Raw genomic sequence first — 13,816 nt, forward strand, 5'->3', positions numbered from 1 at the left:
CAATGTAAGAGGTGATAATCACACTAATCCATGATAATTACACTAATTAGAGGTGATTACTACAGATAAACACGCTCACTTATACAGACCTGAGTTGCGTCCGCAGGCAGGGACTCTGCCTAAACACTCTTTATGTGCAGCCATTTTACAGCGAGTGCAACGGTAGCCCTGGAAAAATATCCCTCTGCGGAGGACAGATAGATTTGACCTCAGTTGCTTGTTTTTAAATTGGAGTTAAGAGAGGAGAGAGAGAGCAAGTGAGATAAAAGTACCTTAACAGCATTGAGCAGGCCTTGCAGCAGGTGGTTTCCTCAAAGCAGTGCATCTGGAAGTCATGGTTGTTGGCGTTGAAGTTCTCCGGAGACATATTTGATCTGCAAACACGAAATACAACCGTTTCAACCATGCTGGGGGGATTCACAGAGCTGTTTTTTTTACTTTTTACTCTGGCAGTTTGACTAGTTGCTATGGTCTTGAGTCAAGATAGGTCTGACATGCTACTAGTTTTATGTAACATGACCCTTATTCAGACATGAGACCAACATGTCAAACTACTGTTACATTTATGTAAGGAGGTTTGTGTCTAAAAGGAACTTATGTTGATAATCCTGAGACAGCGACAGCAACTCAATAGAGTCAGACTGCAACATGATCAACAAATTTCGCAACGTCCCTTCATTTCCTGTAGAGCTCAGCAATCAGCAAAACTGCAACACAAACCTATAAGTGTCACGTCCACTCATTGTCCGTCTACAGCCGTTTTTACACAGTTCCCTGTTTCCCCACTGATGTGGTTTTGTTTCATTTCTTACAGATTGTTCTTGAAACTCTCCGCTGACTAAGAAGTAAATTTTCAATTCTTGATTTTACATTCAATAATTTACACATGGATCAGTTAAAATAACACAATAATTGGTTTAAAATATTCCAAAGACTCTACAGTTTTTATGTAAAGGCTGCAGGAAACACTTAAAGGATATGACTGGCAATTTTCTGTATTTTTCTTATAGTCAGCAAATCTCATGTTCAGAGCCAAACGAACAATGAACTCATCCTATTAACGAGTACTGTGAGTGTATCCAAAGTCTGATATATCGTATTCCTCTGTGCTGTAGAGCTCTGTTGTCTCTCTGTTGAGAGATACGATCTTATCGCTCCTTGGCGCCGTTTCTAAACAACCTACAGTAATCACACTTCGGGGGTGAAGGAACATATCCCCCAGTGCAATGGTATGACTCACTGATGTGTTCTTAATAGTTTTTGGACGATGGAGGTATACGGCACAGAGGAATACGATATATCAGGCTTTGGATACACATACAATACTTGTAAGTGAGATGAGTTCATTGCTGGTTTGGCTCTGCACATGAGATTTGTGGACAGTAAGAAAATATAGAAAATCACCAGCCTTATCCTTTAAAATATAAAGCTGAGTGGCTGCATTCATTATTAGATGGCTCTCAGATCAATGAAACAATATATTGGTCATGAATCTTCTATATGGTCTTTGTCTCTTTGCTTTTTTGTATTTCTTTTTTGTTGTTGTTGCTGTTTTTTTGGTTTTTTTGCTTGTGCATGTTTGTCAGTTTGTTTGTTTTTGTCCATTGCTGTATGTATATAGGCCTATGTGTATAAAATGTTATAATGCAAGTTATCATTAAGAAGCTTCATAAAAACAAATACTGAACCAGCAAAAGTTGGAAATTACTGTCAAACTTTGTAGCTACATTTATGAAAATTGTGTTTGTGTATTTCCATGTGTGTAAACTGTATGTTTGTGTCTATGTGGTAACTCACAGAGCCATCTCAAACTGTTCCAGCCATTTCTTCTTCAGTTCTCTGGTTTTGAAGAATAAATCGTACCCGCACCTCCCATAGCAGTCGAGCAGAAGGAACAAATAGGACCACTGTTCACACACACACACACACACACACACACACACATTGTCAGCCTTATAGTTGTCTACTATAATTAGACAGTATATTTTGGTATAATTAGTGGTGCTACAGAGGGAAGGATGTGAAGTGAAGAAGAGGTGAGGAGAAAAGATGAAAATGTTGAAAGGAGAGGAAAGAAAAGGAGAGAAAAGGAAATAAAATGAAAGGAAAGGAAAAGAAGCAAGGCAAGGAACAGAACAGAAAGGAAAGGAAAGGAAAGGAAAGGAAAGGAAAGGAAAGGAAAGGAAAGGAAAGGAAAGGAAAGGAAAGGAAAGGAAAGAAGAGGGAAGAAGAGGGAAGGCAAGAAAAAGACAGGACCTTTCATCAAATGAGAGGAAAGGAAAGGAAAGGAAAGGAAAGGAAAGGAAAGGAAAGGAAAGGAAAGGAAAGGAAGGGAAGGAGGAGAAGACCTTCTTATTATCCTTCTCTCCTGCTGTTTCATCTCGTATCTGGTAGTGCTGTAGTTCAATGATCTCCTTTAGCTCAAAAGTCTCTCCACTCTTCTTCTTACAGACAAACATGGCCTTATCGAAGAGGAATGCATATCTGACAAACACAACAAAATACACCAGCACAAGGTAAAAAAACAGCTTTTAACACAAGAAAAAAAAAACAAAAAACACTGAGACATAAACAAAACTCACCTGTCCTGTTTAGACTTTTTCTCCGAACTGCAGATCTTCAGCTCTCCGTCGATCTTGGGGCGACCGAAGAGTGCTAGAGACTGAGTCTAGAGCGCAGAGGAGAGGAGAATAAATCAACAAAATGACAGTCTAAGAGAAACAGATTCAAAATGAAAACTGTGGCCTTACCATGTTTTCTATTGACAACTGGAAGGTGGTGATCTGTCTGATGATCTCATTGTCTCGCTTCACCTCGTTCACACACTGCGCCAGGTCCTGCAAAAACACACACACACACACAAAGACAAATGAATAAATGTTTAAATATCACAGATTTAACCCTCTTATACTGTACTGTTCAGGTCAATTTTTTACCCACTTGTACATCTGAGACCAGTAAAAACACCTTAAACACCTTTATTTTAACCAGACATGTTATAAATTTTCCTAAAGTGACCCAGAATACAAAAAAATGTTGGACATATTTCAACCTTTTTATTTTGTGCAGCTGATACATATTTTTTACATAGAAAAATTCAAATGTCACTGATAAAAAATGGCTGTTGCATTCTTCACATTCAATAACATTCATTGATATGTTCTCATGTTTTAGGTGCCACAATATCATGCGATTGTGAGTGTTTTCTCTCCATAAATAAATGGGATAAAACCTAAAGAATACACTCTCTCTCAGCTCTCTGAAACCTTCATTAGGGATTAATCACCCACTTACATATGGCTGATGACGGATTTATAAATAAAAAATAGATTTGTGGTTCAGAAGTTTGGTATAGAGACTAATTATGAGGTGAAGGGTAGGAATATGAACAGTATGTAAGGGGACACACACTCACTCTCATGGCATCAAGAGCTGTGCGGAGGTTCTCCTTGTCTGTAGGGTCAGTGGTGTGTTTCACCAGCTCCTGCAGACACAAACAAACCACCTCAAATTATAGCTGCTGGATAAAATTAAGCTAAGAAATTAATATGCTACACACACACACACACTGACACACACAGAAACACACACATCTGTACAAACATACCTGTAACAGCAGGTGGTATTTGAGGACCCTCTGCATAGGGACCATGAGTAAATCTCTGAGAGAAAAACGTCCACTATTGGCTCTCTTTGAACACTCCTGAGAGAGAAAAGGAAGTGAACAAGAGCAGCATGACACATATGTGTTAAGAGGATATTGTAGTACTGAAACAGAGAAAGTCCCCTTTAGCCTGGAAAGCATTTCCCATATAGACAGCCATTATTTAAGCCACATCTGTACAACTGTTGACAGGACTCCTCAAATGGCGCACAAGATCAGTTATTACTCTTCTTTTATTCCTTTTTAATCCATGATTTAATATTTGTCAAATCTACTCAAAGCATAGAGACTCTTTGCATGATGTGATCTCAATGTACAGTCAAAGATAAGAGCTCAGCACACATGGCAGGTTAAAAGACACTAACTTGCATGAAAACAACATTAACATATACGCAAGGAAGGCCAGTTCCATTTGAACGGATTAAGGTTTATCAATAAAGGGTGTCGTATGCTGCAAAGGTTGTGAGGTGTGATTTTGGGCTCTATACTGTGAATAGACTTGACTTGACTTGGATAAATGATCAGCCATTTTGTCATACCATATCCAGCTCTCCTTAAACATAAAAACAGAGAGGCTCAATCCCTTCATTCCTGCTCTCCTAGAAAACAAGTAGAGCAGAATTGTAGCCTTTGGGAGAAGTAAAACTTGTCACTAGGGTAGTTAAGTACATTGCAACATCCATTTGTACCTGAACGAGGTACTCAAGCTATTTATTTTTGGATTTCCATAGAGTGTGTGTGAAGGTTGGGGTGGAGAGAAAATAATAACGATCAAAATCGAAGCAGAAAAGGACAAAAAATCTTGACTTTCAGTCCCTAGTATGAGTCACTGAAACAGCATTTTTCATGTTTCCCCCCCACCTACTAAATGCCCACATTTTTCATACTCCACACCCTCAGTTTATAACACAGGCTTTGTGTTATAACCTGAAGTCTTAACCCGAAACTGAGATAACATAATTATTTCTCAGACTTAAACTTGAATTAACTGATTTTTTGGCTACTTGGGGACAACGGAAACAAGTTGTGAACACAACTTTGACATATCATCACCTTTTAAGCTGATTAGTTGCGCTTAGTAAATAGTAAATAGTAGTAAATAGTGCTTAGTAAACAGTAAATAGTGCTTAGTAAACAGTAAATAGTACTTAGTGAATAGTAAATAGTAGTAAATAGTGCTTAGTAAACAGTAAATAGTGCTTAGTAAACAGTAAATAGTACTTAATGAATAGTAAATAGTAGTAAATAGTGCTTAGTAAACAGAAAATAGTGCTTAGTAAACAGTAAATAGTACTTAGTAAATAGTAGTAAATAGTAAATAGTACTTAGTAAATAGTAAATAGTACTTAGTAAATAGTAGTACATAGTGCTTAGTAAATAGTAAACAGTACTTAGTAAATAGTAAATAGTAGAAATAGTACTTAGTAAATAGTAAATAGTACTTAGTAAATAGTAAATAGTAGTAAATAGTACTTAGTAAATAGTAAATAGTACTTAGTAAATGGCAAATAGTACTTACTAAACAGTAAATAGTGCTTAGTAAATAGTAAATAGTAGAAATAGTACTTAGTAAATAGTAGAAAAAAGTAAATAGACCTCTGCTATCTCTTAAGGGAAGTATCTGGCTCTTTAGCAAACACATAAACACATGTCCTGCCCATTATCTGCCTGTTCTGGTCTGATCTATATCTGATCTTATGTGTGAAAAAATGACTTTTCATTGCAAAGTCACACATCCCCCGTGCTTCTGCTTTTGAGAGTGTGTGTCTTCCTCACCTCCAGTTTCATCCTGATGTCTTCCCTCGTATTTGAAAGCTTGTCTAGGTGTTTCGTCGATGTTTCCACCTGACTACAGTAACGACCGTAGAGTAAGAGTCTGAGGGGGATAAGAATATAAAATATATTATAAATCCATATAATATATATCTGTAGTGCTACTATATAACAGAAAAGGTATGTGTACATAAGTGTATGTTATGTACCTCTCCTTGTAGCTCAGAAACACCTGGTGGAGGTTCTTGGCTCCATAATTTCCGATGGAAGTCCGGACCTCCTTCAACAAATTACGATGCGTGTTGGCCAACTCCTACACACATACATACACACAAAACATGTAAACAACGCTGATAAATAAAGGAAATCCTGTCTACATGACCGGAAGTGTTGATAATCTCCTCCCGTACCTCTATGTTGATGAAGATACTCTCAATGTCTTCAGGCAGGAGAAACTTTTCAAGAGGTTTCATAAAGTGCTGCACAAAAGAGAAGTCATGGTTATTATTCTCTCTTTAAATGTGCACTTGAATGTCTGTTTACATGCTTTTGATTGTCTGTGTGTGTGTGTGTGACTTTTTCTGTGGTGTGTGCAAATGAATAAATCTTCAGACTGAGGACGTGTGCACACCAGTAATATAGATTCCAGTGTTTCGGAGTATTTCTCTTCTGTCTGTCTGATCTCCTGCAGGCAACACTCTCGTTTGTCTACCCCAGTCTTCTGCTGCTGTAAACGCACACACACACAAACAATGTTAAATGACATACGAAGAGTCCAGACCAGTCAATTGTTAATAGGGATGCAACTAATGATTATTTTCATTATCAATTAATCTACTAATTATTGCCTTGAATAACAGATTAATTGTTTGGTCTATAAAATGTCAGAAAATAGCAAAATATAGGCATACGACTTTCTAAAGAACAAATTGATTGACTCTTAGTCCAAAGATATTCAAATTTACAGTCATATAAAAATAAAGAAAAGCTGTAAATTCTCACATTTGAGAGGCTAAAACAAGAGAATGTTTTGTATCTTTGGTTGAAAAAGGTTGCTTGTTGCAGCTCTAGTTGTTTAAGTTATTTTCTTGATTCAACAGTTTGTTGGCATTGTCTTCTTCTACTGGTTATGTGATATGTGATGATGTGATCATTTCTGCTTCTTCGGGCTGCATTTTTGGTTGTTTTTGGATTTAACTGGTTCCATTTGACTCACACACAACACAGCAAAAATAGTTTTGCCATTGATACATCATTATATGGACAAACAGGATAAATTGATTAGGTTGAAGTGGTTAAAACCGGTAGACATATGCAACCAGTGACGAGGGGTTGCATGTAGAAATTGCTTCATTTTAAGGCTTCACAAACAATAATTATAAAACACAGACTGCTTTTTTGCATTTTTGAACTGCAACACAATTATGGTCCAAGCTCCAGGTTGCCAACAAGCCCAAACATCCCTTTTGGTTTGAGGTATAATGTTGAGTAGTTCATTTCCACTCACAGTTTCTGGTTGTTCAACTGTCCTCATCAAGTCTTCATAGATCTCATCCCCTTCATTCTCCTCATCCTCCACAAAGTCATACAAGTCCTCATCCTCATCCACTGTGTCACTGAAACACATGATACACACAATATTATTACCCAACATTTGTCTTCATTAAGGGAATGTCACTCTCTCCCTCCACAGAGAGGTCAAAGGTCAGCCACAGCTGTTTGGTGCTGAGCGGGTAGTGCACAGTGGAGTTTTTTCTCTGAAAACAGCTGCCTGCTAATGCCAAAAAATGATAGGACGTCAGTTGAGTAGGCGGTCCTTCAATGTGGTCCAGGACACATTGCATTTACACTGCTAAAAGAATGTGGTCACATGCAGCCCAGACCACCTCTGAATGTGGTCTGAGTGATCAGATCTCAATGTGCCCTCAATGCATCTCGGGTGTGTTTACACCTGTATTTAGAGCTGTCCACTCGGCTCACCCGAGACGGATGTTAATACCAGATGTAAACAGGGCCTATGAGAACATTGAGAGTGAACCAAAGCAGGAGATTTGAGGGCAGGACGGCTAAACAATGAGCTGGAACTCACTATGAAGCTCAGGAAAGCTGAGGGGAGCTGCAGTCAGCTGATAATTCTCTGTAGGTTCACCACCACGAGCAAAGCATCTGACATTACACGTTGTCATTTGATAGATTGTTATTATAAAGAATATTGATTATAACCGCTTTAAGATAGACTTGATTGTCTTTTAATGTAAAAATTATTTGCTGAATTGTCAACACATTTGCCTGTTTTAAAATTGTGGACCAAACCAAACAACCAAGGAAAACATAACAGTTTAACAAGTAACCACAGTATATACATAACATTAATGTAAATGTACAATATTTACTGAGAAAATGCACATTTTGACTTTATTTTTCATATATGTGATCAACTTATCTATAATTTTGTCAACCTGATTTTCTATATTGTCATTTTGTTATTTTGGTCTATTTTGTAGTCGACTTCTATTGCATGTCTGTCTGTCCTGGAAGAGAGATCCCTCCTCTGTTGCTATTCCTCACTTTTTCCCTTTTCTTGAAGGGTGGGGGGGGGGGGTGGAAGGGGGGGGGGTTAGGAGTGTTTCTTATACCATTTGATTGTCTAAGGATAGAGGGTGTTGCATGTTGTACAGATTTTAAAACCCTTTGAGGCAAATTTGTGATTTGTGATATTGGGCTATACAGAAATTACAAAATACATACAAAATTTGGCTTAATTCCTCAGAAAATCAATTTTTTTGACCAGTGAGTCCAAGTAACATCACTTAGCATACATTTAATTGAGGGGGAGCAAATCAGCTTTGCAAAGACGGTTGAGAGTACGTACATCCAACCACAGGTGGGTACAGGTGCTGAACAAAAACACCATACAAGAAAAAGAAAAGGTAGTCCGCACACTGAGTCCTGCAAACTCCCAAAACTTTGTTTCATGGAGCAACATTTCAGCCTTCAAGGTCAACAGCAGGAAAGTTATTGCAGGATAATAATGTTTTTATGTACATCTTCTGTGTCATGTGATTTCCTAATAATAGGTACAGTAGAGTTGTCATTTTTGTGGTCTGACTAAGATCTTAAAGGTTCTTAAATCTTACATATTTTCAAAATCATGATGACCTCTCTTCTCCCTCTTGTTTATCATCATAACATTATAAAGAAACAGACTTACTCTATCTGGTCAGACAGACCGCTGTAGATCTCATCATCAGGAGTGCATCCTCCTAAAGGAAAAGGCCTAGAGGACAGGGAAGTGTGTTTCAATAACATGAAAATTATTATCACATGATTTACGATCTGAAATGATTTCAAAAGAAAAAAAACTTGATCATTAACACTTAAATTATTCACAAGAGGAAGGAAATGACTTACTGAAGGCCTCTTTGTATTGAAATGGATGAATGTGACAGGATGGACAAAGTTTCTATGACCTGTCATACACACACACACACACACACACACACAAAGTAAAAAGTTAGCATATCCTGCACAGAGAGAGACACAGGCTGGTAGAGAAACGGTAAAAGTTGTTTCACACTTTACATGAAGTGAATACATCTCCTCTGAACTGGTTTCACTCTTGTTTCAGCACAGTTGAACGGAAAACTGCTGCATCATCATGAGATCTCAGATATCCAATTTAATGAGAGATGTCATCAGAAGCAAACTCAAAGATGTCACATGGCAGCTCAAATGAAACTTCCTGGTAAAGCCACAAGATGTGTCAGTGATCGTCATGTTTTGTAATGTTTTATGACTATGATACAAGCTCACCAAGAAAATAATGAAATCTTGGTTTTCTGTACCACACAATTCTTTTTTTTTCCAAGAAGCACCTTTGACTCTTGTCTCTAGTGTTGCAGTCAGAAAACAGCTGCTTCCGGGAGAGATCGGGGGTTGGGGGTGTATATGGGGTCACTGTTGGGAAGGTGGGGTGGGTGGTGAGGGGGGATACAGGGGTTTGATAATTGTTAGTTCTCCATGATCGCCCAAACTTACTTTGCATGTGTATGCATGTGCTATTTTTTTTAAATTTGTCTCAGTGTCACAGAGATGAATAAAAAAAAGGTCAGTCACTCATGACACTTCTGGTGGATTTCTGTTTTCTTTTAAAGAGAGAGAGAAGGAAAGACGTAACAAGAAGTGAGAGTCTTTAGGAGAAGTTGAACAGAACATCTGAATGGCCTGAATATAGCTCTACTGGAACTCTTCTCCAACAAGGCTTTAATGGCATGAAACGATAAACTATGCAGATTAAGCTTTTTTTGTCTTAGAGCAGAAAGGAAGATTGTTCCAGGTCCATCTGAAAATATTATTTTTTATTCTGAAGCAAGTACAGTAAAGTAAAACTTGTCACTGTAGCTTGAATTACCAAAACACGTACTACCTTAGTGCCATCATTATTAAATCATCAATGATGAAAGTTAATTAGGTACATTTATCACAATTTTGAGGTCTTTGCACTTTATTTGAGTATTTCCATTTAGTGCTACTCTAAACTTTTACTTCACTACATTTCAGAAGGAATTATTGCACTTTTTCACTTCAGATTAGACTTAAGATTTGACATTAATAAAACACACGATGAGCTTATAAAATCCTTAAATTAAACTTACAATTAAACCATAAAAGATTAAACCAGTTGTCCCCTTATGATCCCTTTAAAAAAAAGCAGCGTTTAGATGTGTCTCCATTTAAGGTATCTAGGAGTCAATGTTCCACCAAAGACTCATTTCCCCTCTAAACTTCACACATGGTTTCATTTAATTCATTTCAAATGTTCAGGCTCAATAACGTAAAATAATTAAAATATTTCACAAAAAAGCAAAGATTAAAGTCACAAGGAAAGAATGAAAAAAAAACAAATTTAGGTAGCAGAACTTTTTCTTATGACCTGTCTAAACTGTACATAATGAATGTAAAACTGGCTCCACCTCGATCAGCTTCAACACTAAAAAGCTACTGCGTCAGTATAAACAATCTAAATGTAACATATACGTCATATGGAACAATATAACAGTCGCTTTTCTGGCAATTTTTCTACAGAATAAGTACTTTTACTTCTGATACTTTGAGTACATTCAGCTGATAATACATCTGTACTTTTACTTCAGTGTGATTTTGAATGCAGGGCTTTTATTTGTAATGGAGTACTGTCAAGGTGTGATTTTACTATTTTTTACTAAAGTACAGTAAAGTCTATAACTGTAAATTAAATCGTACAGATAATATGGCAGCTATACGTTTACTGTATTTTATGATTCCTTTCATGAATCAAACATTTGCACATTTAGGTGCTGTGGCTGCACTGCACCGAAAGTGAAAGAGAACTGTCAAATACTGAATTCATGTGTTCACTCAGCACCTTCAATGACAAAGATACCAAGCTACTTCCTGTTAGGGCTATGTGGGTGTCTGCAAGCTGCAGTCGGGACACCAAAATGACTGGGGTATGGGTGTGCAATGTGTTTCCCTCACGCAGGGGTTATAATTACTGTATGCAATAGACAAATAGATAGATAGATAGATGTGGTTTGGTGATACCTTTGCAAAGTCTCGTACATCAAACAGGTCAAAGGCTTCAAAAAGTTCACTCTTTTTGAGATGAAACCTCTCTTGACAAACTCCCAGAAATGTTCGGATATTCTTCAGGCACAGGAACTAAACACAAACAAACATAAATACAAATGTTACTTTACTTTGACTTTACTTCAGTGAAAAAAAAATGTTGATTAATCTGAAAAAATAATTGACTATGATCTTGATAAATGATCCATTTATCAAGCAAAAATGCAAAATATTCTCAAATGTGAGGATTTTCTGCTTTTCTTTGGTTTATATCATTGTGACTTAAATATCTTTGCATTCTGGACTGTTAGTTGAAGATGTCACCTTCGCATCTTGACATGACACATACTGTATTAAGCAAAAAAAGTAACTGACAGATTGATTGATAATGAAAATAATAAGAGCTGAAACTAACATTTTTTTCCATTAATGATGAATCTATAGGGTTTTTTTTTTTGACTTTTTATCAGTTTGTCAATAAAATGGTAGGAAACAGTTTCCCAGAACCCACGGTGACATCTTCAAATGTCTTGTTTTGTCCGAGCAAGATTATGATATAAAACAGAGAAAGCAGAACCAAATAATGTTTGGCATTTTTGCTTAATAAACGACATAAACTATTATATTGATTATCAAAAAGGTTGTAGATCAAATTTCTGTCGATCGATTAATTGACTAATTGTTTCAGCTATAAAAATAATCTCTCGTTGCAGCTCTATTTGACTTTATTCTGCAGAAACAATACACATTATTGACAACATTATTATTTGAAATGTACTGGCTTGATGTTAAAAGTTGAGCAAACAGCCACGTAAAAGCATTTATAGCAAGATATCAAAAACAACCTTAAGAGAGAGATTAGAAAGTTAGCATTATCACACTAAACATTCAAATGACGACAAACGTAGCATTATAAGTAGCGCTGTAACAAGTAGCCAATCTATCAATTTATCGATCAACAGAAAATAAATCAAAAACAATTTTGACTTTTAATCAGTTTGGCAATAAAATGGTAGGAAACAGTTTCCCAGAACCCACGGTGACATCTTCAAATGTCTTGTTTAAATCAAAAACAATTTTGATATTCAATTATTTGTCACTTTTCAAGCAAAATTACCAAACATTCACTTATTCCAGCTTCTCAAAAGTGAGGATTTACTGCTTTTCTTTGACTGTAAATTGAATACTTCTGGGGTTTAACTGTTGGTTGGACAAAACAAGTAATTTGAAGACATCGCCTTGGGCTCCTGAAAATAATCTTTAGTTGCAGCTCTACTTTATTTATTTATCAGTGACAAAGCACATATGTATATGTCCCATATTTATCTGTCCCTGGTCAGGTTAATGTTAAAAGTTAAAGACAAACAACAACAACAACAACAAAAAAAGACTAGAAAAGACCAAAAAGAGAGCACATATAGTAAGACACAGCATGAACAAAAGCACATTTCTACAAAATGTCTTAAAGCAAAGATATGACAACTGTACAGTAACTTTACAACAGCTGAGTCTAAGCATCAAAAAGGACATAAGTTAACATGGAGCACTACAAACAAATACAGGAGGCACAGAACAGACAATAAAACAGGCACGCATGAAGCACATACGGAAACCAGCGTTCCACATCAGCTTGCAAATTTCAGACTCGCTCGATAACCTTTCTAGCACTGTAGGAACCACATGAACACAGCTGCACTTAAAAACTAAATCAAAGTGTGTGTAAATGCTATTCAGCCACACGGACCACATGAACATCAACAGCACAAACGCATCAATCCAAAGAAATGTCAAAAAGAAGCTGTATGAAAGGCTAGAATTTTATACTAAAACATAACTAAAAGTAAAAAGTAACCACAATGCACACTACGAGTAACAATGGTGGTCAGACTTTTGCAGTTTCATATAACTTCCTGAACCAGCTGCTCGCTCTCTCTCTCTCTCTCTCTCTCTCTCTCTCTGTGTCTGTCTGTTCAGCAGTGGAAAATGAGGAACTCTAATTTGAGAAAAGAGGAAACATTGAGTTTTGTCTGATACTGCTGCTCACATCAAATCACTCTGTCATATAAGTGCATAACAGTATTAACACACAAACACATACAAAACAGGCATACATAAATCCATACAACAGTCACTCAGTACAGGGAATATCCTCTACTTGTGTAATATCATCAGGTGTGTGTGTGTGCGTACACGTCAGAGTGGACTCTTGTCATCTGTTAATCGCCGGATGTGTTTAAACCACTGTTGACCACATAGGATTTCCCAGAGTTGCACATGCACGTGTCAAGGCAAATAAACACACATTTAAGACATCTTGGTGAATCCTATCAGATATGAAACAAGGACTTCCCTTGAGAGGTTTAGGCCAATCACGTGACAGCCTGTTTCTCCCTTTATCATACTCTCTCTTTCCCATGTCCTCATTTTGTATTTTGTTCTCACACTCTGCTCTATTCTCTCTGTCACCTCGGATTTGATCCGTCTTGTTGGTTTTCTTAACTCCTTTTGATGAAATTTAGTGAAAAGACAAGTTACTGTCCCAACTAGTTGATTCCTCAACAACCCCAATCACCAGCTTTGTGCTCAGCAAATGTATAACCTAATATTCACTTTATAACAGTGTTTAATTATATACATTATAAAACAGTTGTCATCTGTCAGTTTTTTTGTTTGTTTGTCTGTACTAATATTGTGTTGTAATGTGCTTGTATTGTGTGTGAATTTATTATATATCTGTTATATATGTATTGTTATATTGAGACTATTTCTTGG

The 13,816-nt window shown here is 36.8% G+C and overlaps 1 protein-coding gene across 7 annotated transcripts in view; it reads right to left on the reverse strand.

Moving 5' to 3' along the window:
* LOC137180036 (proto-oncogene vav-like) overlaps positions 1-13,816 on the reverse strand; it is a 38,023-nt gene that overhangs the window by 11,086 nt on the left and 13,121 nt on the right. For all 7 annotated transcript variants that reach the window (XM_067585204.1, XM_067585203.1, XM_067585205.1 and 4 more), the window contains 16 exons: positions 11,021-11,137; positions 8,849-8,907; positions 8,649-8,714; positions 6,945-7,053; positions 6,069-6,164; positions 5,848-5,916; positions 5,647-5,750; positions 5,441-5,540; positions 3,608-3,703; positions 3,416-3,484; positions 2,751-2,837; positions 2,583-2,668; positions 2,349-2,484; positions 1,798-1,907; positions 273-374; positions 90-184 (listed from right to left, as the gene is read on the reverse strand). In XM_067585204.1, coding sequence (XP_067441305.1) covers positions 90-184; positions 273-374; positions 1,798-1,907; positions 2,349-2,484; positions 2,583-2,668; positions 2,751-2,837; positions 3,416-3,484; positions 3,608-3,703; positions 5,441-5,540; positions 5,647-5,750; positions 5,848-5,916; positions 6,069-6,164; positions 6,945-7,053; positions 8,649-8,714; positions 8,849-8,907; positions 11,021-11,137 — 1,501 coding nt within the window. The remainder of the gene's footprint in view (positions 1-89; positions 185-272; positions 375-1,797; positions 1,908-2,348; positions 2,485-2,582; positions 2,669-2,750; positions 2,838-3,415; positions 3,485-3,607; positions 3,704-5,440; positions 5,541-5,646; positions 5,751-5,847; positions 5,917-6,068; positions 6,165-6,944; positions 7,054-8,648; positions 8,715-8,848; positions 8,908-11,020; positions 11,138-13,816) is intronic.

The sequence above is a fragment of the Thunnus thynnus genome, chromosome 3 (genome assembly GCF_963924715.1).
Source record: "Thunnus thynnus chromosome 3, fThuThy2.1, whole genome shotgun sequence".
Taxonomy (NCBI): Eukaryota; Metazoa; Chordata; class Actinopteri; order Scombriformes; family Scombridae; genus Thunnus; species Thunnus thynnus.